The sequence below is a fragment of the Primulina eburnea genome, chromosome 6, assembly GCF_022965805.1.
Source record: "Primulina eburnea isolate SZY01 chromosome 6, ASM2296580v1, whole genome shotgun sequence".
Lineage (NCBI taxonomy): Eukaryota > Viridiplantae > Streptophyta > Magnoliopsida > Lamiales > Gesneriaceae > Primulina > Primulina eburnea.
In genome coordinates this window covers 33,158,740-33,184,400 of record NC_133106.1, presented here as the reverse complement: position 1 = coordinate 33,184,400, position 25,661 = coordinate 33,158,740, and the positions used below count along the sequence as shown (strand labels likewise).

Below are 25,661 nucleotides of genomic sequence, written 5' to 3'. Positions count from 1 at the left end.
TGAAAGGAAGTTAACGTGTTATTGGCTATATACAAAAAATATATAGGGAAATCATATTATTGGTCACATCAATTTGTCACCTTGAAATTTTGATCATTTATATTATCAAATTTCAATTTTATTAATCTATCTTCTTATTTTTCGGAAGGAGAAAAAAATTCGATGACACTAGAAAATCATACATGGAAATAAATATAATATTTCCCTATTTATGTAATAAATAGATCCAAGAGCGAGATGAAGCCGATCAATCAATGGGTTAGTGTGGCAGACTCGGTCTTTATAATAATTTGGTCGTTTCTGCGATTTTTGTAGTGATTTTGATGGGCCAAAAACCTTTCAACTCTTTTTTTTTTTGACAGCAAGCCTTGTAATTTTATTAAGAAAGATCAAGAGTTACAAGATTTACTAGCCACAGAGGGAACTCGCCATTCTTCCAGACAAAGGATGAGTGGGAGCAAGAAGAAAAGAGAGCAATACTATGGGCCACATGATTAGCCAATTTATTCTCATAAAAAAAGTTAGACACTACCGGTTCCTGGACCAGGTCTTTGATAACCGAAGCCCGTAATCCTACATAGCTAATATCATCCTGAGAGGTCGTGACTGCTTGCACTGCCAATAAGGAATCTGTTGTAACTTGGACATCATGGAAATGTTTGTCATATAATAGCTTGATACCTTCATGAATTGCCTCGAGTTCTCCCATAAGCACTGAGTTGGGTTTCGAAATTTGTTTCCCAAAAGCTAGGAGCAGTCTGCCTTGGTTGTCTCGTAGTGCTCCACCTACACTGTAATGATTCAGGTGTTCATTGTAGCAGGCATCAACGTTCAACTTTAAGTAATTTGCTTCTGGTGGTTTCCATTTGCTGGTCAGAGCTCGCCCTTGAGGAGGATTTCGAGCAGCCGATTTAGCAGCTTGGAATTCTGTTAGGAAGGTACTACTCCAAGTAATTATCCTTTCATTCAGTAGCCCTTCATTACCATGTAGGATCTTTAGCCTTTCTTTCCATACTGCCCAGTAGGGGTGAGTATTCGGTTAATTCGGTTAAAAACCGAACCGAATTAACCGAAAACCGATTTAACCGAAAATTTTTAGACTAACCGAATCGAACCGAATTTTCACAAAAACTGAATTAACCGAACCGAATTAAAATCGGTTATTTCGGTCGGTAACCGAATTAACCGCTTTTTTTAAAAAAAATTTAAATTTTAAAAATTATATATAAAATTAATATTTTATTCTAAAAAAATTAAAATTTTAAAAATTATACATAAAATTAATAATTAATATTCTATTTTAATCATAATAAAACACTTTATTCGTAAAAAATTTAATTATAATATACAATATTAAATATAAAAATATTATAAATTATATTTAAAACATAATAAAATAAAATCAAAATTATTTATTTAATAATTCGGTTAATTCGGTTAAACCGATATTTTTTTACAAAAACCGAAACCGAACCGAATTAACCGATTTTTGAAAATTTCGAAACCGAATTAACCGAACCGAATTTCCGAATTAATTCGGTTCGGTCGGTTAAATCGGTTTAACCGAATTTTTGCTCAACCCTACTGCCCAGGATAATATAGCAAACTTTTCAAAATTCTCATGGGATAAATGTGCGCTCATCCAACAGCATAAATATAACCCAAAAATATCACTTCGAAGCTACATCAATATAACCCAAAAATAATACATACTTATTCCTAGATCGAGTTGCATATTTACATATAAGAAAAATACAAAAACCAACACAACCAGGGAAAAAACTACTTGAGAAATAATTATATATTTTTATTAAAATAACATATTTAAATATGGTATATTAAAACGTATTTTTATCAACTTTAATTAATCATGTTTATACAATAATATTAATTGTAAGTCAGAGTTTGATCCACAAAATAAATTTGTGTAATTATTAATTGAATATTGTTCTAGAGTGCTAACAATTGCGATGCTAAAAATCAATCTAAATTAAACGCTCTGGAATTTCCATGAAGCAGAGATTCCAGACGCGTCTGCAAACTGCCAATAAAATCTAGAACCTGTGCCAACAGAAATACAAGATCGTTAATGGCGTCTACCCAACCAGAGGGAGACATAATATCACAAGAAACCATTACCATGGAAGAAGGAGCGAATCTGCTAGCAGCACCACCGGCAGCGCCCTCTCATGTGGTCTCCAGGTGCGCTGGCTGCGATCTGTCCGTCAGCGAAACAATGCACCACCTTCAAAAGGAAGCTTTCCAGCTGGCAAATTACTATTTCTTGTTTCAGGGCGTGATTTTCACTGCATTTTACAGCACCCCTTCGAATCTGAAATGCAAGTATCACTGGCTTCCGTTTACCCTATCTTTTATCTCCGGTATTCTCAACTTGTTCGCTCTTCTAACCATCGCGTTGAAGTACAAAAAACTTTTAGATGAGAAAGATTGTAAAGCGGCAATGCTGGAGCTGAAAGATTTTTCGCCAGCGCCATCAGGAATGAGGTTTTCACCGGAAAGGAGTGCTCACGAACCGAGTGATCAGAGAGGAGGTAACTCGCCACCCATTATGGTCAGTTGCGTCAGAAACTGGAGAATGCTCTATGTGATGGTTTGCATGGTTCTCTTTGCTGGGTTTTTCGTTGTCACGCTCGTTGGATGCATGACGATTACCTGTGCCAAGAATTAGGATTATAATTAACGAGACATGGATGGAGCCGGAGATGTAATCGGGAATCGATAAATATTTTCTTGGTTTAACTTTAATTTCAAGTTCTAGCACGAGAGATCGATATTTTGTTAACTGCGGTACTGGTATTTTGTTCGATAAATTATATAACTCGATATATCATTTGTTTCATTAATAATATGAACAACGTTTCTTGATCACAAATGTACATGGTACCGGCTTATATCGATGATACAATTATATAAAATTAACATGTAAAAGTATAGTGGGGAAAATAAATAACACAAATTTTTTATAAAAAGCAGAAGCTGAAAGCATGCTTCGCTACTCCTCTGTTTAAACTCAATATAGTTTAATTTCAACTTAAATTTATGACACTAAATAGTTTTATGGAGAGATGAATTTGAAATTTATGTATTTTGATTATTGTTTTATTGTTTAAACCATAGATCAAATCTTAAATTTTATTTAAACATTAGGAATATTTCAAATGATGTTATTATTGGGTGAACTTGAAATGTATCATAATTAACAAAAAAAAACGATATAAACATGTATGATGTAGACTTGATCGAGTTTATGGTCTTATTTTCTTAAAAAACCAAAATACATTTGAAATCCATATATTTGAAATTCATAAATCCAAACGCAATTTTATTGCATGGAATGATAAAAATATTTTCAAATATTCGAATGTAGTTATCATTTTCTACATCTATAATTATGAATAAATAAATTTGAAATTATTTTATCTTATTGTATAGTAGGAGTTAGTTGAGAAAAACTTTGGCAGAGACGTCGAAATTACTAATGTATGTATATGATTTTGAGGCAAAACTCATGAAAATATGATTATCGTCTTAAGTAAACGAATCAAAATACTCATATCGAATTATATATGTCTTTTCTTAAAAATCTTTCTAAAATTTTTACCAAAGAATCTAATCTAAATTTTAAAATATATTAATTTTGTTCACAAAACAATCGCAATTTATATAATATATTTAAATTTCTATTACATATTAAAAAAACATCAATTGGAATTCCATTTTTTTCATTAAAATTATTTGTTAGTATATCTGACTTTGGCCATTTCAAATCAAGCAATCTTTAGAACAGTTAAATAAGGGTTAAAGATGCGTTGGCATTTTTTTATATGATTTGATATAATACAAAATTATTAAGAATCATTGATTATCGGAATTTATGCTGGTAAACCAGCAGCGTCATGCACAGTCAATATATCTTTTATATATCTTTTGGAGCAATATATCTTTTATATAATTCATTAGAATATATAAATTTAGATTGTGTTTTCAAATGCTTAAAAAAGTGATTATAAATTTTTGGCTGACATTAATGTTCATGCACCAATATGGGTGCATGTGTTAATAATCTTGGCTGACATGGCAGGCATTATTTCTAAATTTGCAACGATTTTTCTTAAACTGTCGCAAAGTGACAAGCGACGGTTTTTAAAAAACCATCGCTATTTGCGACGGTTTTTCAAAAACTGTCACAAATTTTCACCAACATATATTGTGTTTTCAATGTATTTTGTGTTTTTTTAAAAAAAATTGTTGTATATTATTTTAATTAAAAGAGTCCAACATTTTTTTCATTTCTTAATAATATTTTAATAAATATTGGAATTAAGTTAATTTTAAAATAATAATACTATTTATTTTTAGTAATATTTGTTGTAAATAAAAAAAATGAGTAAGTGGACAGTGGGACCCATAAATAATGAAAGTTGATATTAAATGAATGTGAGTGTGTGTTAATAATGGGAAAATGTTAATGTAATGAATATGTGGCTCGTGGACCTCATAATTTTTTATGAGATGGAGAGTTATTAACATGGATTAATTCGAACGGATGCGGATGCTCTAACAAGAAGAAAAACCGTCCAGATGCCCATCTAAACACTAAGAGGAAGGTGGGTAATGTTGAAACCGTGGGGATTTTTCTTTTTTAATTTTAAAAATTTAGTATACTATTTGTCATGATTATCTCCATCAACGTGGTTTTAAATCAATCTTCCAACTAAACGTTTATATGAGCCCGCATCTTCCAACAGAGCATCCCTACACACGGTAGACTTATTCTTAAATTCTATAACATCAAACTCATGGCTTGTGAGCTTAAGATTCTGCTCCATTGGAGTCTCACAAGGCTTGGCTCCTACTATTCCAAAATCTGCTATAAGTTCCAATGCATACTTTCTCTAACACAAGTAAAGGCCTTCTGCTGACCTTGACACTTCAATCCCAAGAAAGTACTTCAACAATCCAAGATCTTTAAGCTGAATTTGTGAATGTAAGAAGGCTTTCAAGGAATTGATTTCTTCATCATTATTTCCCGTTATTACAATGTCATCCACATACACAATCAAGAGAGTAACAAAAGTTCACTACAAGAAAAAATGCTTATGGTGACATTCATAAATGTCATCATATTAAATATTTAGTGGCATTTAAGTTTTAGTGACACCTCCAACAAATGTCATCTATTCCAATGTCGTCTTAAACTTACTGACATTCTTTAATGTCATTATAAGATGTTAATGACAACTTCATACGTGTTACTAATAATTCATATAATGACAATTTTAAATGTAAGGAAAACTCATATTTAAATACATTTATAGATGCCTTGTTATTATAGTAACAATGACAAATTTATATGTCAGTTAAAATCATTTATAATGACAACTAAAAGTGTCGTGTATGTTATTTATAGTGACAATAACAAATGTAGGAACATTTGGGTTGGATAAATATAGGAGAGGGAAATTAGATAAAATAAATGTGAGAATAAAAAAACATATTAGATTAGTTATCCTGACATTTTTAATTGATGTCATTTTTTATATGGAGGGAGACAATTATTTTCCCTCCTCCAATATTTATCTAACTCAAATATTCTAACACTTATTTATAGTGAAATTTTTTAGTTTTAACGATTTTTTACGATGTGGGAAAAGTAATCCATATAAAAGATGACATCAATTAAAAATGTCAGGATAACTAATCTAATATGTTTTTTTATTTTACACATTATTAATTTTTTACAAGTGTCATTATTAATTATTTGTAACAACATTTAATTAAAAGTGTCTACAGAAAAGTGTCACAATAACCATTTATTGTTGTAGTGGTTCCATTGCGTCGAACAAATAACGAATGATCATGCTCAGATTGAGTGTAACCAGCAACAACCATGATACTAGCAAATTTGTTGTTCCATTGCCTAGAGGCTTGTTTAAGCCCATATAAGGACTTGCGGAGTTTACACACCTTATGCTCCCCCTCGATGCAATATCCCTGCGGGAGTGACATGTATATTTCCTCATCTAAATCCCCTTGAAGAAAGGCATTGGTCACATCCATTTGATTTAGAGGCCAGCCATAAGCCGCAGCTAAACTAAACAAACAGCGAATGGTGACAATTTTTGCTGTAGGTGAGAAGGTATCATGAAAATCAATACCGGGCTGTTGCGTATATCCTTTAGCAACTAAACGAGCTTTAAATCGATCTATCGAACCATCAGAATGGTATTTTACCTTAAAAACCCATCGACAACCAATCGAGACAGCCCCCTTTGGAAGATCAACGATATCCCAAGTATGGTTGGACTCAAGGGCAGCGATTTCTAAAGCCATTGCATCTTTCCATCTAGAATCAGCTAGTGCCTCATGATAGTACTGTGGCTCCTTAACAGAGGAAATGGATGCAAGGAAACTTTGATATGAAGGGGAAAAATGAGAGTAATCAAGAAAATCAGAAATGGGGTATAAACAATGGTTAGACAAAGTTGGACAAGCATAATCCTTCGTCCAAATAGGAGGGATAATGGAACGGGAAGAACGCCGTGGATGATCAGTGACAGTAGAAGGTGGATGGTCAGTGACAGTAGGAGGTGAATGAGGAGAAGAGATATCAAAAACATCTTCAGGTAAAGAAGATTGAGAAGGAAATGTTGAGGAACTAGAACAAATATTGGCAAAAGGGAAAGTGTCTTCATGAAAGATCACATCTCTAGAAACGAAGAGTTTCTTGGTATGGAGATTCAAAACTTTGTGTCCGTTTTGGGTGTTAGAATAACCAAGAAAGACACAAGGATTTGCTCGGGGAGAGAACTTATGTCCTAGTGGCAAGGAAGCAACGTAGCACAAACAACCAAACACCCGTAAATGAGTGTAAGAAGGCGGAGTGCCCATTAACAATTCATAGGGAGTTTTATTGTGTAAAATGGGACTAGGAGATCGGTTAATAAGATATGTGGCAGTCAACACACAATCTCCCCAATAACGAAGGGGGAGAGAAGCTTGAAAGAGCAATGCACGAGCAATATCAAGAATATGTCTATGTTTACGTTCTACAATCCCATTTTGTTGCGGGGTATAAGGACAAGAGCTTTGATGAACAATGCCAAGGGAAGAAAACAAATCTTGACACTCGGTTTTGAAGAAATCCAAGGCGTTGTCTGTCCTAAGAACCCGAATTTTGCTGGAAAATTGATTATGAACCAGGGAAAAAAAAATCTTAAGAATCCGAAGCACATCTAACTTGGAGTGCATAAGATACACCCATGTGCCACGAGAAAAATCATCGACTATGGACAGAAAGTATCTTTCCCCATTCATAGTTGGAGTATTAAATGGCCCCCAAATATCCATATGAAGTAAATGAAAACAATGTAAAGACTTAGTGTCACTGTGTGAAGGAAATGGCAATCGAGATTGCTTAGATTGTGGACAAATAGAGCGATGTGAGAGTGACAAATTATTAGGTAAAAAAGGCAACAAACACATTCTTGATCCAGACAAATGACCGAGTCGCTTATGCCACAAAAAATCAGTGGCAGAAGTACAAACAGAAATCTCTTTTTGTAACAATATAGTATTATAGTGAGGAAGAAATGAACAAGAACTATTTATAGGCTGACATAAGGTCTTCAAAGAATGGGAAGCTTCAAGGTAATAGAGTCCATTTTTCTCTTTACCAATCCCCACAATCTTCCCACTTTTGAGGTCCTGAAAGATGCAAAAACGAGGGTAGAATGTGACAAAGAAATTATGGGATTTGGTAAATTTAGATATAGACAATAAGTTGAATTGAAAATCTGGAATATGGAGAACATTTTGAAGGGTAACGGAGGGAGATAATGCCACTGAGCCAATTTGGTTAATGAGGGTAGTAATACCATTAGGCAACTTAACTGAACTATTGGAATTCGACAAGGACTTATGATTATGCAGTAGACTTAAATCCCCAACCACGTGTTCATTAGCACCGGTGTCAATTATCCAATTAGAAGATGGCATTGAGACATGAGATGGATGTGAATTACCTGCCATATTCACCACATGTTCAACACTTGTTTGGAGGTTGCTATTGCCCAAAAGCTTTAAGATTTCTGCATACTGGGCAGAGGTGAACACAGGAGCAGTATTAGGAGCTGTGTTATGGATGGGACCAGAAGTAGTCAAAGGTTGAACTTCAACATTCTCAACTAAGTTCACATCAGCAGCATTCCTATGTCCTCGACCATAGCCACGCCCAAAGCGTTTATTCCCACCTCCTCTATTTTGTCCTCGGTAAAGACGATGCCAAGGTGGGTAACCAACTATCTTATAGCAATTTTCTTTCAAATGTCCATTGAGATTACAATAGTCGCATTTCATGATATCCTTCCGTTGATCACCTGCTCTGTTCTGATTTGAGTAAAACACAGTTGGTGAAGGCTCAGTAGTAGATAACGAACGATGAGATTCTTCCTGAGAGATAATGGAGAAAGCTTGCCCAACAGTAGGCAGAGGAGACATCATTAGAATCTGACTTCGTATAGCAGCGTAACTCTCATTCAATCCCATTAAAAATTGGAGTAATCTATGCTGTTGATCATGTTCAACATATCTCTTAGCAGCAGCGCATTCACAAGATGGCAAAATTACTAGAGAAGCGAACTCATCCCAAAGTTGTTTGAGCTTGCAAAAATATGCGGAAATAGTGCTTTGCCCTTGAACCAATCGTCCTATATCGCGATGCAAGGCAAAAATACGAGAACCATTGACCTTATCAAATTGCTCCTTCAAATCCGTCCAGACAACAGAAGCGTTGGTCGCATAAACGATTCCACCAAAAATTTCTCTAGAAACAGTATTCAATATCCACGATAAGACGAGAGCGTTACATCTTTCCCATTGCAATACTGATGTGCTACCCGCTTCAGGTTTCATACATGTACCGTCAATAAATCCAATCTTATTCTTAGCTTGCAACGCTATCAACATAGCTCTGCTCCAAACTCCATAGTTATCAGTTCCTACCAATTGATCACTGACGAGATTCATACCTGGAGTATCGGAGGGATGAATATACATCGGATCATTGAAATTAGGTCCATTTGCCATTGCTGAACCTCAAATTTGTAATGAAGCTGCAGCGAAGTTGGAATCGATGTCGCGAGCTAAGAAATCGCGGATGATAAGCTGGATGGATCAATTAAAAAACCGATCTAAAAGATCGAGAGCTCGGATCTGAATTTCCCTTGCTCTGATACCATGTCAAAGTACATGAAGGAAACCGTTTTCTGAATATAGAAATATTAATCTGTTTGTGTGTACAAGAAGAACAGTTGCTAAGTCTATTAATACTACAGAAGTCAACTAATAACAAAAGCGTGAGAATATGACAAAAGCGTAATTCCTAAACCAGCACTCAACAGTTATTATAATTTACAACATTTTCGCATATGCATGTTGGATACAATAATTAATAAATCCAATATAAAATGCCACATATAAATATATATTTTTTTATATAAAAATAGCCAAATATAATCCTCTTCAATCAATCTATAATTTTATATCAAATAAGGAAACTGATACTGAACGTGTGGGAAATGCGTAAATCGTAATAGTAATGGATCCCTTCAGTTGACTGGTACATTGTCAGCTTACTTGGTCAAACATATAGGTCAGCTTTATTTAAATAAATGCTCCATTAATATAAAATGTAATTTCCTTGATCCAACAATTTATTTAAACTTCTATCCTGTTTACACTCCACATAACATTTATAAATTTTATATCTATATAGTTTTTATATTAATATTAATTATAAAATATTAGATTCTGAATATTTCACTACATTGTATTATTATATACCATGTATTTATTCAAGTTGCATTGTATTGTGGATTGGTAATGTCAGTATATATGATTACAAAAAAAAAAAAATGAAACCTAGATTAGATTAGATTAATAACAAATTGTATGAATAATTTAGAAGAGCCTGAATTATTAATATATATATTTAAGCTGTCGTTTCAAGAACTGGACTGCCTATTAAATAAAGACTCAGGAGTCATGTTGAAATGAACGTGAGCATAAAATTTGCTTTAAAACTAATAGAGAATTAGAGTAATATATTTTAATCGCGACCTGCATATTTTTTTATACGACGGGTTGAGAGATCTGTACCTAATATGTCAGATGCCTTGACATTATGGGTCAAATAGATGAATTAATACTAAAATTAAATCTAGTATCCGGAACGGCGAAACCCGTTATATGGGATAGAGATCGAGAAAGATATCAGAGTGTCACCGGACATGCATGACTAGGTATACAAACGTCCGTCGGGTTTGGTTGACCAACCCGCCAACCAAATTAAGTGGTTGAGTTGGAAAATCTTAACACATTTAAAGGCGGTTTGCGGGCTTAGGCCATCTCCAACCCAAAATTCTATTTTAAAGCAACTCTACTCTAAAATAGTGCAGTTTCTACACCAAATACAATATTCATCTCCAACCCATCTACTTCAAATTTTATTTATATTTGCATTTAAATTATCTGAATCGTGTTTTTATTTAATTGTGTACTTGAATGTTTAAATATTATTCAATAAATTTGCGTGTTTGACATTTAATTATAAAATTATTATAAAATACTTTGTAAATTTATATAATTAAATATTTTAATTTTATGATTTTATATTTAATTATTAAAATTATATAATAAATATTATCTAATTATTAAAATAATATAATAAATATTATACTATTAATTAAATATATCTAATTATTAATTAATTAATAATATCATATTATTATATAAAAAATATTTATAAATATTAATATAAATATTTATAATTAAAAAAACAAAAAAAAATTAAAAAAAAAAAAAGAAAACAGCTGCGCCACATTTGGCGCAGAGCTTTTCTCTGCACCAAATGTGGCGCAGAGAAGAATGGTGCTGCGCTATTTTTCAAATAGCGCAGCACCATTAGAGAAGCCCAAGCAGCAAAATAGCGTGAAACGCTATTTTGCTGCTTGGGTTGGAGATGCTCTTAGGCGGGTTAATATGAGGCGGGTCAGGTTGGCTCGCATGTTGGGAAATTTTTTTAAAAAATAATATGTACATATATATATAGATATTTTTAGTGAATGTTGTTATATTTTTGTGATAATTAATTTAACTAACATGTAGAAGTATGATATCAATTATTTATAATTTTATTAATATTTTTCTATAAATTTTTATTCATGAAATGATTAAATTCAATTAAGAATATATTTTTAATTTTTTTTAATATGTGGCATGTGGGCTTGCCCGCCTAACCTGCAACTTACTTTAGATTGGAATGAGTTTTTGCATCCTCAACCTGTCAGGAGGCGGGTCAACCATTTGATTAATATAGTCTATAATAATCAATTATAACAAGAAATGTTTTACTTTATTCGACAAAATTAACCAATAGTTCACAATTAAGCATTTGACCGAAAGCGTGGTAAAAACAATCCCAAATGTAATTCAAAATACAATGAATTGGTTCCTACTGCAAATGATGATGATGGTGCAATTTAATTATGCCTACCGCTCGATTATGCTATATTATAATCACACACTTGAGAGATTGTAATTTTTTCATTCCTTTTTCGTGTTAACAAAGAATTAATTTTATGTTGGGATTGATGAATTTAGATTTATGGGAGGATTTCAAATCAAAACATTTGAAACCCATGAATTTGAAATGACTAGTATGAAAAATAAATTTGAAAAATTAAACAGAAAACATACATAGCTTATAACATAAAGAATCTCAAATCCTTCTTTCTAATTTTACCCCAAATGTATATATATTTCAACTTCATCTCCTCTAAACTCAAGGACTCATTTTGCAATGATCTTCAAATTCATCCAACTAACTAATCAAATTATAATTACATGCAAACACAATCATAATTTTATCGTATACGTACATACAAGACTCAAATAAGAAAATAAATTTTTTGGCTCGCTAAATTTTTCTATTTGAGTTTTAGTACATTATGATTTTCAAAGTTTGATTTATTTTCCCAGACTCAAATTATATACATAAAATTCAAAGTATGATCGAGAAAATAATTATGACAATGTTTACATAAAAAGAATTAGTGTACTCAATATATTCTCAAAGGGCATACGATGACAAGTAGATTATAAATTATAATTATTCCACAAAAATAGAAGCTAAAGTCTTGAGTAAATTAATGCTAATAAACATTAATTACTCTCAACTATATCCTTACCATTAATGTTAGCAAGGTGCGAGCCCTCGTACTCATTCAACTCCACCGACATGAATTTATTAAACCATAATCACATTCTCGTCTTCTTGGAATACACACACACACACACACACACACACTCTCTAGGTTCCTATCCAAAATTATATTCCTAATTTATTTGTTCAAAAAAGAAAAAAAAATCATTCCAAAAAAAAAAGAGTAGCATGGCTGCGTCCGATGAGGAAGCCAATGCAAATGGAATCCAAGACCGAAATAACCGAATCGTTGATCAAGAAAGATCCAGGGAGTTGAGAAAATTCATCGGAGAACAGGAAGTTCGGATCCAAACCCTAATGAACAGTGTCTTCCAACTAGCAAACTATTACTTCGTTTTCCAGGGGGTCATTTTAGCCGCAATATCCAACACTACTACCCTCGTGTGCTCCGATGCCTGGTTCGTTTTCTCACTCTCTCTTCTGGCTGCCGTTCTAAACTTTTTCGCTCTCCTTTCGATCGGAAAAAAGTATGTCCGGGTCATGAACTTGCATGATGATACCTGGTCCGAATACAATGCTCTGGAAAGAAGATTAAAAAACAGAAATAATAACGTCGAAGATCAAAATCATAACCCGTTGGAGATTTGGAGAGACAAGTTTTCTCAGAGAAAAAGATATGTGGTTCTAGTGTTGTGCCTGGCAATCTTTCTGGCGTTTACAGGGGTGATGCTTTCGGGTCCATGGCGTATAATATGCAAGCATGATAAGGTTTCGAAGCAATACAAGGAGGATTTAGAATGTTTCAAGCTTTGCAACGCCTCAAAATGCATGAAGTTTTGCTACGCGGTTTAATATCTTGTTCCATGCAATTATTGGAAGTTAGTTTTGCGTTGGATTGAAGGTAATTAAATTGTTATGAAATTAATTACTATTTTATATTTACTCATTTTCTTGTATTCTATAAAATAAATGTTCCATTAAATGTGTTTATAATTCATTACACTCTTTATCCATGACATTGATCTGATGTAAAATTGTTTTAAAATCCTTAATTAAAAATATATATTTCATGAATCTTAAAATTTCACAATCACATTGATGCATGTTAGTGGCGTGTATTCAATTCAAAGTTTTGATGACTTTTAATGAATTTTTTCAAATGATAGATTTTTATGGATTTCATAGATTTTTATTGACTTTTACAGAATGTCACAGATTTATAAACAAATTTATGTGGATTTATGTAAACTTTTTTGCAAGTTTTTTATAGACTTTTGCGAACTTTTTTTTTATAGAATTTTATAAATTTTGTACTTAATTATAACATATTATTTTTTTATTAATTTCTTTGAACCAATAATTAGTTGACATATATAACATATTCAGTTTGAAATTATTTTCAATATTTATATTAATAAATAAATTTACTTATTTAAAAGTTAAATCATTTAATCTTTACGTGTTTATATATGTGAGTTTGTATGCATGTTTGTAAATTTTTTAAAATACACAAATTGGTTAACATGTAACCTTGTTTTTGAATTGATAATATACATGTGAAAAGAATATTATTTAGTATTCTATGAATATAATTTTGTATAAAAATATCATAGCTTATATTTTAATTGAAAATGCTAAAATGAATTTAAAAAATCATAGCTGTTACTAGACTATTCAATTATTAAGAAGTAAGCAATATTTTTTGAATCATCTTTTATTATTATTGAATATTACATTAATTTATATAAATTATAAATTAAAAATTATAAAATCAATTCTATAATTCAAAATTTCCTGTGATATTAAAATAAAAAATTATTAAATGAACAATTAGTCAAAAAATGAAAAATTTGAAAAGGAAATATGAAAATATATATAGAGATACATTTCGAAAATTTGAGAGAGTGATAGAATTATATGAGATGAGAGAAGATAAGAAGAGAGGTGATGTGAAGCAAGATAGAGAAAAATAAATAGCTTGTGTATGAATTAAATTTTTTTAAAAATCTTCTCAAATCTTTGGGTTGGACCAAATACAATTTTTTTACAATTTATAGTTGTACCTTAGACTTTGATATTTGTATGTTAATGAATTCGATTAAGTTATTAAAAGTCTATGGAAAATTTGAATACCTATAAACTTTTATAGCTTTTAAAAGTCAATGTTGAATATCACTTGACTTTTTTAAGCTCTATAAAAGTCTATTTTGAATACCACTATACATTTATAGAGTATGTAAAAGTCTTAATTGAATACATCTAGACTTTTAAAATCTATAAAAGTAGTTAAAAGTCAATAAATCTTCTATATTGAATACATGCACCCTCGCTCGTGGTCCTTTTATACACGACTTCACCAATATCAGTTATGTATGAAATTTACTACTAAATTAAAAAAGGATGTTGGATAATAAAGTATGGTAAATGATTAATTTTTTTAAGAGAATGGATAAACGTGATATTATTGTCAATAAAAACATTAATATAATCAAACCAACTCAATCATATTTGGTTTTAGGCAAAATTATATAAGCTACATTTAACTCACCACTGTCCGTTGGATAGAGTTTCATTTGTAGAAAACATTTCTTGAAAAAATATATATTTTAAAAGTCAATTAAGAGGTAATGAAATTTGTTTTTTTTTTAATTATATTTTGAAAAGAAGACATTTTTAATAATTATGAAGTCATTTTATAAAATATTGGGTTGCTTAAATTTTGGATAAAGTGCATATTTCATAATAATGAGAAAATTACTTATGAATAATGACAGTTGAATTAAAACAATGATCATATAAGATAAGTTGAAAGTGTAATTAAAACATAATTTTGGAAAAAAAATTGTAAATGAAATGGGTACGTTTGTTTGTATTTCTTTGAAATAAAAATATATATTCAATAACACCAACAAATAATAGTGTAATTAATTATCATTTTTTGTTTTCCTTTTTAAAATACCCTCACTTTAAAATTATTTGTAATAAAATATTTTTTTAAAGAAAAATTACCTGAACGTAATCGTAATATCACAGTTCATTATTGATGATGCTTCATCACATATACCCGATATTTGTTCATGGGAGAAATTTGAATATCGATTATACAGTTGACTCCTCCCAATGTACAAAAAAGTGAGATATACAAAGGGAAAAATAGCAAAGTCTTCATGTGACCGACGAATTCGGTTGGGAAAAATTCTAGCAAGCGGACTATGTCAAGTTATAGTAAATGGACGACAGGTTCAAGTATCGATCCCACAGAGACTATTATTTAACTACTAAGATTGAATTATTCGAATTAATCTAGGTAAACAATAACGAGTGATTTGATGATAATTTAAATTAATTAATTAAAATGATTTATACTAAATTAATGATCAAGATCGAATTCGCAGAAAAGCTTGGAACTTGGGGATTTTCGAATTTAAATAAAATGACCGGGAACACACAACGGTCCAAACTTAATTTGATTATTATCATGCATTGGAATTAAATAACCACAGATTATTCGATGCCACAATGAATACCCTGAATTAACTATAAATTTATTTCTAGAATTTATAATCCTATTTTCATTTAACAGTCCAATTATTTCTAATTGAATTTAATTAAACAAAAACGCATTATTCAACGATGGAATTACAGCTGTCGTCTAAAATCGCACATTGAAACCGAATACTATTTCTAGTTTATTTAACCGTGTGTTGATTAATATTTTTGAAGCTAAATTCAATCTATTCTCTTTCGAGTCAGATCGAACAACAAACATGCAAATAATTGGCCAAATTAAAAGAATGAAAATTGCGCAAACATTAATCAATAAAATAAATTAATTCATAAATCAAATAATCCAATAAATGCATAAGATCAAAAGTTTGTCCCGATTGTGGTCCCGATCACAAGGAAAACTACTCCATTAATTCAAAACTAGAAAAAACTCTAATATTTGAATTCATGACTAGAAATAAGAAAATAGAAGATGAGAAAATCTCAGCAATGGTGCGCGAATCTTGCTTGTAAAACAAGTTTTAACTCCCCTTTTTCAAGCTATAGCCGCCGCCTTTTCTTCTTTTTTCCTCAATGAAAACGTTAAAAAGAGTCCTCCAATTGATTTAGGTTTTTCCTTTTTATATCTGAGAAAATCTCTCCAAAATCTTCGCCAAATCTGAGTATGATCTCAAAGGCACGGACCCCGTGCATATGTCAGGGGAGGGGTCCGTGTAGACACTGTTAAAAATTTCTTTCCGGAAACGCTGGACACAGACCCCGTGTAGAGGTACGTCTCGGGGTCCGTGTAGACTATGTCAAATTCATTCTCGGATGTTAATGGACACGGACCCCATGTACAGGTCCGTCATGGGGTCCGTATAGAATCTGTCAAAAATCTTCCCTCGGTTTCTGAGGCACGGACCCTTACACGGGGTCCGTGTAGGGGTCCGAATACTTCTTTGTGCTATTTTCCTATTTTTTCCGGTTGTTTCTGTCTTACATAGCATTGCGGAGCTTGACTTTTCTTTCTTTTCTTTAACTTTTATCATCTTTTGGTCAAACTTGCAAATATCAATAATAAAACGAACTAAGCGCAGAACTCGGAATAAACAACGCCAGATAAGCACGAATATGACAAAATAAAGCCCCTAAAGCGCTATATAATTCGCGTTTATCATCATGTAAGTTGGTGTTTTTTGGGTTTTGATCTACTAACTAATTAAAGTTGGGAATTGGTGTTTATAAAAATTTTCCCGAATCATTACGTGCATGCTAGAGAAATTTTAACGGTTTAAAAAAAATCCCCGTCCATGTCATATGAAATTGTTGATTTACCATTTTATATTGCTAAGGTGTCTTATATTATGTTAACACTCCGATAAGACATGATCAAAACTCTCCTCCCTAAGAAAAAAATAAAATTAATTCACCAAAACTCAATTCCGACGAGTCAACACACACACACACACACACACACACACACACACACATATATATATATATATATATATATATATGTTTTTTTTTTTGTAATCGATGGGATTGTTTGTTTTACTTTTATATATATATATATAAACTACATCGATCTAGCTCTCAAATTCATCGGATTTCGATAAAAAAAAAATTTTGCGATTGATACAATTAAAATCATAATGACGCAACTCGAATATCGTGTGAGATCAAGTTACCTCCAATATATAATTAACAAAAAAAGCGTCAGCTCCCGCAAAAGATGCGTTTACTTTTTGGGAATGTGAACTTTGAATCATTCAGAAAAATATTAAATCAATAATATGGCACAAATTTGACTTTGATATTTCAAATAGAATTTGCACCACTTGGCAAATATTAATAATTTAAAAAAGAAGAATAATGATAGTTAAAAATTATAAACCAAAATAAAAATATCGACACCTAGAAGGTCCAAGCTAGACTTTCTTACCTATATAATTTTTTTTAATAATTAGTAATATATATCATAATTACCGGTAGGATCGATTCAAAATTATTTAGATCGTCTCGTCTTCCTAGGCAGCACGTTCCTTGCACATCGAAAGAGACCATATCCACAATATCCATGCATTTTCTTCCCCATATCAGTAGCAATTTTCCCAGAAATGTCCTGAGATCTTCCATGAGGGACCACTTTTCTACAGATATATACACATATCACCATTTTTCAAGTCCGAACTAAACAAGCACAATTAGCCTGCAATCATGTTGGATACAGCTCTAAAAAAATGTAGCCGAAATTACAGAGAACTGACGATGATAATTCACAAACAAGAGAAACAGCTCAGGTTTCTTGAAACAAAAGCAACTTATCTTTCCATGTTTTATTTTGCATCCCAGTTGCTTATCTACCTTTCGAATTCGAACCCATCGGCCTACCACTATAGAAATTGGTGGAAACTCTTCTTGGTTTCGGTTTCGCTCGCCGTTGTTTTCGGGCTAAATTTCACGACCACCATTAGTAAGTACCTCCGAATAAAGTATGAACAAGACAGGAACTACATTGATCAAAGTGAGAACTATGTTCACATAAATTGTTATCAAAGTAACTATTTTATATTTACTCATTTTCTTGTATTCTATAAATGTTCCATTAAATGTGTTTATAATTCATTACACTTCTTTATCCATGAGATTGATCTGATGTAAAATTGTTTTAAAATCCTTAATTAAAAATATATATTCATAAATCTTAAAATTTCACAATCACATTGATCCATGTTAGGCTCGTGGTCTTTTTATACACGACTTCACCATTCAGTTATGTATAAAATTTAATCCTACAATAAAAAGGATGTTGGATAAATAAAGTATGGTAAATGATCAATTTTTTTTTTAATAAAATGGATAAACGTGATATTATAGTCAATAAAAACATTAATAATCAAAACCAACTCAATCTTATTTGGTTTTAGGCAAAATTATATAAGTTACATTTAACTCACCACTGTCCGTTGGATAAAGTTTCATTTGTAGAAAACATTTCTTGAAAAAATATATTTTTGAAAATTGAATTAAGAGAGGTAATGAATTTTTTTATATTTTGAAATGAGGATATTTTTAATAATTATGAAGTCATTTTATAAATTATTGAGTTGCATAAATTTGGGATAAAATGCATATTTCAAAATAATGACAAAATTAATTATGAGTAATGACAATTGAATTAAAACAGTGATCATATAAGATAAGTTGAAAGTATAATTAAAATATAATTTTGGAAAAAAAATTGTAAATGAAATCGGTACATTTGTTTGTATTTCTTTGAAATAAAAAAATATTCAAAAACACCAACAAATAATATATAGTGTAATATATAATTTTTTTTTTTTTAAAAACACCTTTTATTTTAAAAATTTTCGTACAATATTTTTTTCAGAAAAATTACCTAAACGTTATCGTAATATTACAGATCAGTATCAATGATGCTTCATCACATATCGAAGAGGAGGGATCCTTATGGATGTAATCGAGTCGAGCCGAGCCGAATACTTGAATGTTTGAGCTTGACTTGTTTATAATTAAGTCGAGCTCGAGCTTTATTTAACAAATATATTAATGACTCACGAGCTTATTCAAACTTTTATTGAAGCTAAATGAGCTCAATAAATATGAATTGTACATTTAAATATTCATTAAATTCATTAAAAGATAAATATACATTTAGAAAAAAATATAATATTCTTATTAAAATTTGTCAATTTATTATAATAAATAAATTTAATATATTTTTCTATATACTTCATAATTAATGTATTAAATCAATAAATTAAATTTCTAATGAAAATATGAAAAATATTTGTGTTGAAAATTATAATGTTTAATGTTGAAAATTAGGTAAAATTAGGTGTTGAATATTGAAAATTAGTGTGTGATGATGTATGTAATGATGAAATTATTTTTGGATTGTTTTCCAAAGAAATCCTATAAATAGGTCTCCATTTGTAAAGATTTGATACAATTGAGTAGAGAGAAAAATATTATAAAGTATGTAGTTTGGTAAATTTTGAGAGTTTGAGATTTTTATTTTTTACCATAAATGTTTACTTTTTCACAACACGTTATCAGCACGAAACTCTAAAAGTCCTCCATACTTTTCCAAGCTCCAAACAGAAGAAAAAAGTAACAAAAGTAATAATATTTATTTTACTTTTATTTATTTATTGTGTATATATTTAATAAATTTTTCAAAAACTTGTTATAAATCTTGGGAGGATGTTAAGACGACATCCCACACTCTCGGTAAGGGATACGACAAGTATAAAAACCTATAAGGTTTTTAAACAAAATAAATTATGTCACTTCATTATAATAATGTGATATGATATACATAATTATTTAAACATGACTAATATTATATACACCATATTATTACCATAAAATTATACAAATACATACATTTATTTTTTTGTACACCAACGGTAACAAAACAGCTAGTTTTTGCCGTATAAATATGATCTCACAAACTCTTTCAATCACTCCATCTTTCTCCTATTCTCTAAAAACTATTCTTCATCAAATTTTCGAAGAAAAAAAAAGATGACTTTCTCAAGGTAATTTTTAATTATTTTGGTTATCATACTCACAAGTCTTTTATTTATCGGAGAATACCCTCCTCGTGTGTTTTCTTTATTTTTACAAATGCTTGTACTTGTTGTTTATCCATTATTTTGTATTGCAATATTCATTAACTAATAAAATGCATCGTAATTTTTTAGTACCACCATGCCAAATTTGACAAAGCTCGAATTTGTTGCGTTCGAAATCACGGGAAAAAATTATATGCCATGAACTCTCGATGTAGAAATGCATCTTGAGTCATGGGTCTAAGCGAGACCATTAAATAAAATGGTATATATTCATCACAAGAAAAAGCAAAAGCTATAATATTTTTGCGTCGACATCTCGATGAAGGTTTAAAATGTGAATATCTAATCGAAAAAGATCACATGGCTCTGTGAAAATGATTCAAAGAAATATTTGAACATATAAGGGAAGTTATACTTCCGACCGCCCGTGATGAATGAAATATGTTAAGATTCCAAGATTTTAAGAAAGTCAGTGATTATAATTCAGCGATGTATCGAATAATCTCGCAGCTAAAATTTTGTGGACACGAGGTTACAGAATCAGAAATGCTTGAAAAAATATTTTTCACGTTTCACGCATCAAATATAACTTTACAGCAACAATATAGAGTGCGTGATTTGCGAGATATTCTGAACTCATCGTTTGTCTTCTTGTGTCGGAAAAGAACAATGAGCTATTAATGAGAAATCATCAGTCCCGACCCACTGGATCAACATCATTTTCAGAAGTAAATGATGTGAGTAAAAATGAATTTAAACCTGGAAACCAAAATCAAATCCAGAGACAAGGTTTTGGTGGAGGTCGAGGTCGAGGTCGAGGTCGTGGTCGTGGACGTGGACATGGAATTGGTCGTGATCGTGGTCGAGGCCGTGGTTTTGAAAACAATAGAGATAGTTATTTTTATAACTTATCTCAAAAGGGCGTCACGAACCATCCACAGAAAATGCATCATGAGAACATGAGTATTAATGAAAATCACTCGAAAAGATTTGAAAGTTCTTGTTTCAGATGCGGCACTCCAGGACATTGGTCTCGTATTTGTCGAGCCCCTGATCACATTTGCAAGCCCTATAAAGAATCGATAAAGGGGAAAGAAAAAGAGACCAACTTCACTGAACGAAGTGACCGTTTGAGTGATTCAACTCATTTTGATGCTGCTGATTTTATGAATGATTTCTCTGGAAATGATCAATATGTTGGTGGGATAGAAATGAACAATATTGATGCTACAGATTTTCTCAATGATTTCTCTGAAAATGAACAATATAATGGTAGAATATAAATGTACAATAATTTATTTTTCATGTATTCATATAATAATGTTTTATTATACAATTATGATATGTGTTATATTTACATATGTATTTTCAGTAATTTTATTTCATTGCATATTTTTCTGAAGTTAAAATATGGAAAATGCTATGAGCAAAGCTGAAGTTTGCATACCCGATAGTGGTACAACGCACACTATCCTCCGAGATAAAAGATATTTCTTGGAACTAAAACCAACAAAAACAACGGTGAATACAATATCAGGTCCTGTAGACTTGATTAAAGGATGTGGTAAAACACAATTTTTGTTACCTAATGGTACAAAATTTTTGATCAATGATGCTTTATATTCACCACAATCGAAAAGAAATTTGTTGAGTTTTAATGATATATATTCTCATTTATGATACTCAAACAATGAATGAAGGGAATGAGAAGTATATGTGTCTTATCACATATAAATCAGGAAAGAAATATGTGATTGAAAAACTTCCAATGCTCCCTACTGGATTGCATTATACACATATAAGTCTCATTGAATCAAACATGGTAGTTGATAATTCTTCGATATTAACCAATTGGCATGATCGATTGGGACATCCTGGTTCAACAATGATGCGAAGAATTATAGAAAATACACATGGTCATCCACTGAAAGAACAGAAGATCTTTCAGAATAATAAGTTTCAATGTAACGCATGTTCTCTCGGAAAACTTATTATAAGACCATCACCAGTCAAAATCCAAACTGAATCACCAATGTTTCTTGAACGTATTCAGGGTGATATTTATGGACCAATCCATCCACCATGTGGACCATTCAGATATTTTATGGTATTGATTGATGCCTCCAGCAGATGGTCACATGTATGTTTATTGTCAACTCGAAATGTTGCATTTGCAAGATTACTTGCTCAAATAATAAAATTGAGGAATCAGTTTCCCGATTATACAATCAAGAAAATTAGACTTGATAATGCTGGTGAATTTACTTCCCAGACTTTCAATGATTATTGTATGTCTATGGGAATCATTGTTGAGCATCCTGTTGCTCATGTACATACACAGAATGGATTGGCTGAATCATTGATTAAACGTCTGCAAATGATTGCTAGACCAATGATTATGAAAACAAAGCTCCCTATTTCTATATGAGGACATGCAATTTTACATGCTGCTTCATTAATTTTCATCAGACCAAGTGCATATCATAAATACTCCCATTGCAGCTTGCATTTGGTAAAGAACCAGACATTTCTCATCTGAGAATTTTTGGATGTATGGTGTATGTGCTTATTGCACCACAGCAACGAAAGAAAATGAGACCTCAAAGAAAAGTTGGAATTTATATCGGTTATGATAGTCCATCAATCATTCGATATCTTGAACCTCAGACAGGCGACGTGTTCAAAGCACGTTTTGCTGATTGTCATTTTAATGAGGAAATCTTCCCAATGTTAGGGGAGAACAGAAACATACCGAAAAAGAAATTACATGGTATATATCGTCATTGTTACATCTGGTTCCAAGAACAAAACAATGTGAAAAGATGTACAGCAAATTGTGCACTTGCAAAGAATAACAAATCAAATACCAGATGCATTTGCAGACACAAAAGGGGTAACTAAATCATATATACATGCTGCAAATGCCCCTGCTCGAATTGAAATTCCGAAGAAACAAATTGAAGATACTCATGATGTCATTAAACGCCTGAAGCGTGGAAGGCCAGTCGGTTCCAAGGATAAAAATCCTCGAAAAAGAAAATTCATAGAGAAACACGATGATCACAAAATAAAGAATGATGTTCCTAAAACACATGATGATCACAAAATAGAGAATGGTGTTCCTGAAGAAACACATGATGATGAAAATGTTCTGTCAAAATCACAAACTGACGAGAATCATGAAATCTCTATCAATTATATTAATACTGTAAAAATATGGAACCGAAAAGATATAGAAGAAATTGATGATATATTTTTTTATAATGTGGCAATCGACATCATAAATGATAATGAAGATCATGAACCAAAATCTTTTGGTGAATGTAAAAAATCGACAGGATTGGATAAAATGGAAAGATGCCATCCAGGTTGAATTGGATTCGCTAAATAAACGTAATGTTTTTGGACCTATAGTCCTTACACCTGAAGGTGTAAAACCTGTTGGATACAAATGGTTTTTTATTCGAAAGCGAAATGAGAAAAATGAAATAGTAAGATATAAAGCTCGACTTGTTGCGCAAGGTTTTTCTCAAAGGCCTGGAATTGATTATGAAGAAACGTATTCTCCTGTGATGGATGCAAGTACGTTTCGGTATTTGATTAGCTTGGCGGTATCTGAAAATTTAGAAATGCGTCTTATGGATGTTGTTACAGCTTACTTATATGGATCACTTGATAGTAATATATATATGAAAATCCCTGAAGGATTTAAGATGCCTGAAGCACAAAGTTCAAAACCCAGAGAATGTTATTCTGTGAAATTACAAAGATCATTATATGGGTTAAAGCAATCCGGTCGAATGTGTTATAATCGACTAAGTGATCACTTGATGAAAAAGGGATATGTAAATAATTCAATATGCCCTTGTGTTTTCATTAAGAAAACAACATCCGGATACGTAATTATTGCTGTATATGTTGATGATTTAAACATCATTGGAACGAATAAGGAAATTCAAGAAGTTGTGTCATACTTGAAGGAAGAATTTGAAATGAAGGATCTTGGAAAAACCAAGTATTGTCTGGGTTTACAAATTGAACAAAAGAATGTGGAATATTTGTTCACCAGACAAATTATACAGAAAAGATCCTTAAACATTTTAATATGGATAAATCAAATCCTTTAAGTACACCAATGGTTGTTAGATCATTAAACATAGAAAAGGATCCATTCCGTCCATGTGAAGATGATGAAGATATTCTTGGTCCAAAAGTACCATATCTAAGTGTTATCGGTGCCCTTATGTATCTTACAAATTGTAAAAGGCCTGATATATCTTTTGCCGTAAATTTGTTGGCAAGATTTAGCACATATCCAACAAAGAGACACTGGAACGGAATTAAACATATATTCCGTTATCTATGAGGAACGACAGACTTGGGACTTTTGTATTCAAAAGATGCTAATCCAAGTATAATTGGTTATACCGATGTTGGATATTTATCTGATCCACACAAGGCACGTTCCCAAATTGGATATGTATTTACTCGTGGAGGCACTGCAATTTCTTGGCGTTCACAGAAACAAACGCTTGTAACAACTTCATCAAATCATGACGAGATTATTGCACTACATGAAGCAAGCCGTGAATGTGTGTGGTTAAAATCAATGAGCCAACATATCCAAATCTCATGTGGATTATCATTCGACGAGAAGCCTGTGATACTATATGAAGATAATGCTGCATTTGTAGCTCAAATGAAAGAAGGATACATAAAAAGCGATAGAACTAAACATATTCCTCCTAAGTTCTTCGCATTCACCAAGGAGCTTGAGAAGAATAAATGTATTGATGTTCGTCACATTCAATCAAGTGAAAACTCATCAGATCTCTTCACAAAGGCACTTCCTACGACAATATTCAGAAATCACATATATAATATTGGGATGCGCAATCTACGAAATTTGCGAAGAATTGTTCATGTCAACATGAGGGGGAGTTTACGTGACTGCACTCTTTTTTCAATACTATGGTTTTTATCCCAATGAGTTTTTCCTAGTAAGGTTTTTAACGAGGCAATACAAAATCACGTAATGAAGACATCATCGTATCATGATCATCATCACAAGGGGGAGTGTTGAAAATATGAAAAATATTTGTGTTGAAAATTATAATGTTGAATGTTGAAAATTAGGTAAAATTAGGTGTTGAATATTGAAAATTAGTGTGTGATGATGTATGTAATGATGAAATTGTTTTTGGATTGTTTCCCAAAGAAATCCTATAAATAGGTCTCCATTTGTAAAGATTTGATACAATTGAGTAGAGAGAAAAATATTATAAAGTGTGTAGTTTGGTAAATTTTGAGAGTTTGAGATTTTTATT

At 31.5% G+C, this 25,661-nt stretch overlaps 2 protein-coding genes and 1 long non-coding RNA gene across 3 annotated transcripts; 1 reads left to right on the top strand and 2 right to left on the bottom strand.

Annotated features, from left to right (window-relative positions):
* Positions 1–379: 379 nt before the first annotated feature.
* LOC140835491 (uncharacterized) lies at positions 380–1,013 on the bottom strand. Its single transcript, XM_073200985.1, has 2 exons — positions 985–1,013; positions 380–941 (listed from the first exon to the last, which is right to left on the bottom strand). The coding sequence occupies exons 1-2, from the start codon at positions 1,011–1,013 to the stop codon at positions 380–382; spliced, it is 591 nt and encodes a 196-aa protein (XP_073057086.1).
* Positions 1,014–7,642: 6,629 nt separating this feature from the next.
* Positions 7,643–9,177, bottom strand: LOC140834434 (uncharacterized). The gene is made up of 2 exons (XM_073199311.1): positions 8,046–9,177; positions 7,643–7,728 (listed from the first exon to the last, which is right to left on the bottom strand). The coding sequence occupies exons 1-2, from the start codon at positions 9,106–9,108 to the stop codon at positions 7,694–7,696; spliced, it is 1,098 nt and encodes a 365-aa protein (XP_073055412.1). The 5' UTR covers positions 9,109–9,177; the 3' UTR covers positions 7,643–7,693.
* A 3,068-nt stretch (positions 9,178–12,245) lies between these two features.
* Positions 12,246–13,062, top strand: LOC140833504 (uncharacterized). The gene is made up of 2 exons (XR_012118494.1): positions 12,246–12,856; positions 12,887–13,062. It is a non-coding gene; the product is annotated as an uncharacterized lncRNA (long non-coding RNA).
* The last annotated feature ends 12,599 nt before the right edge of the window (positions 13,063–25,661 follow it).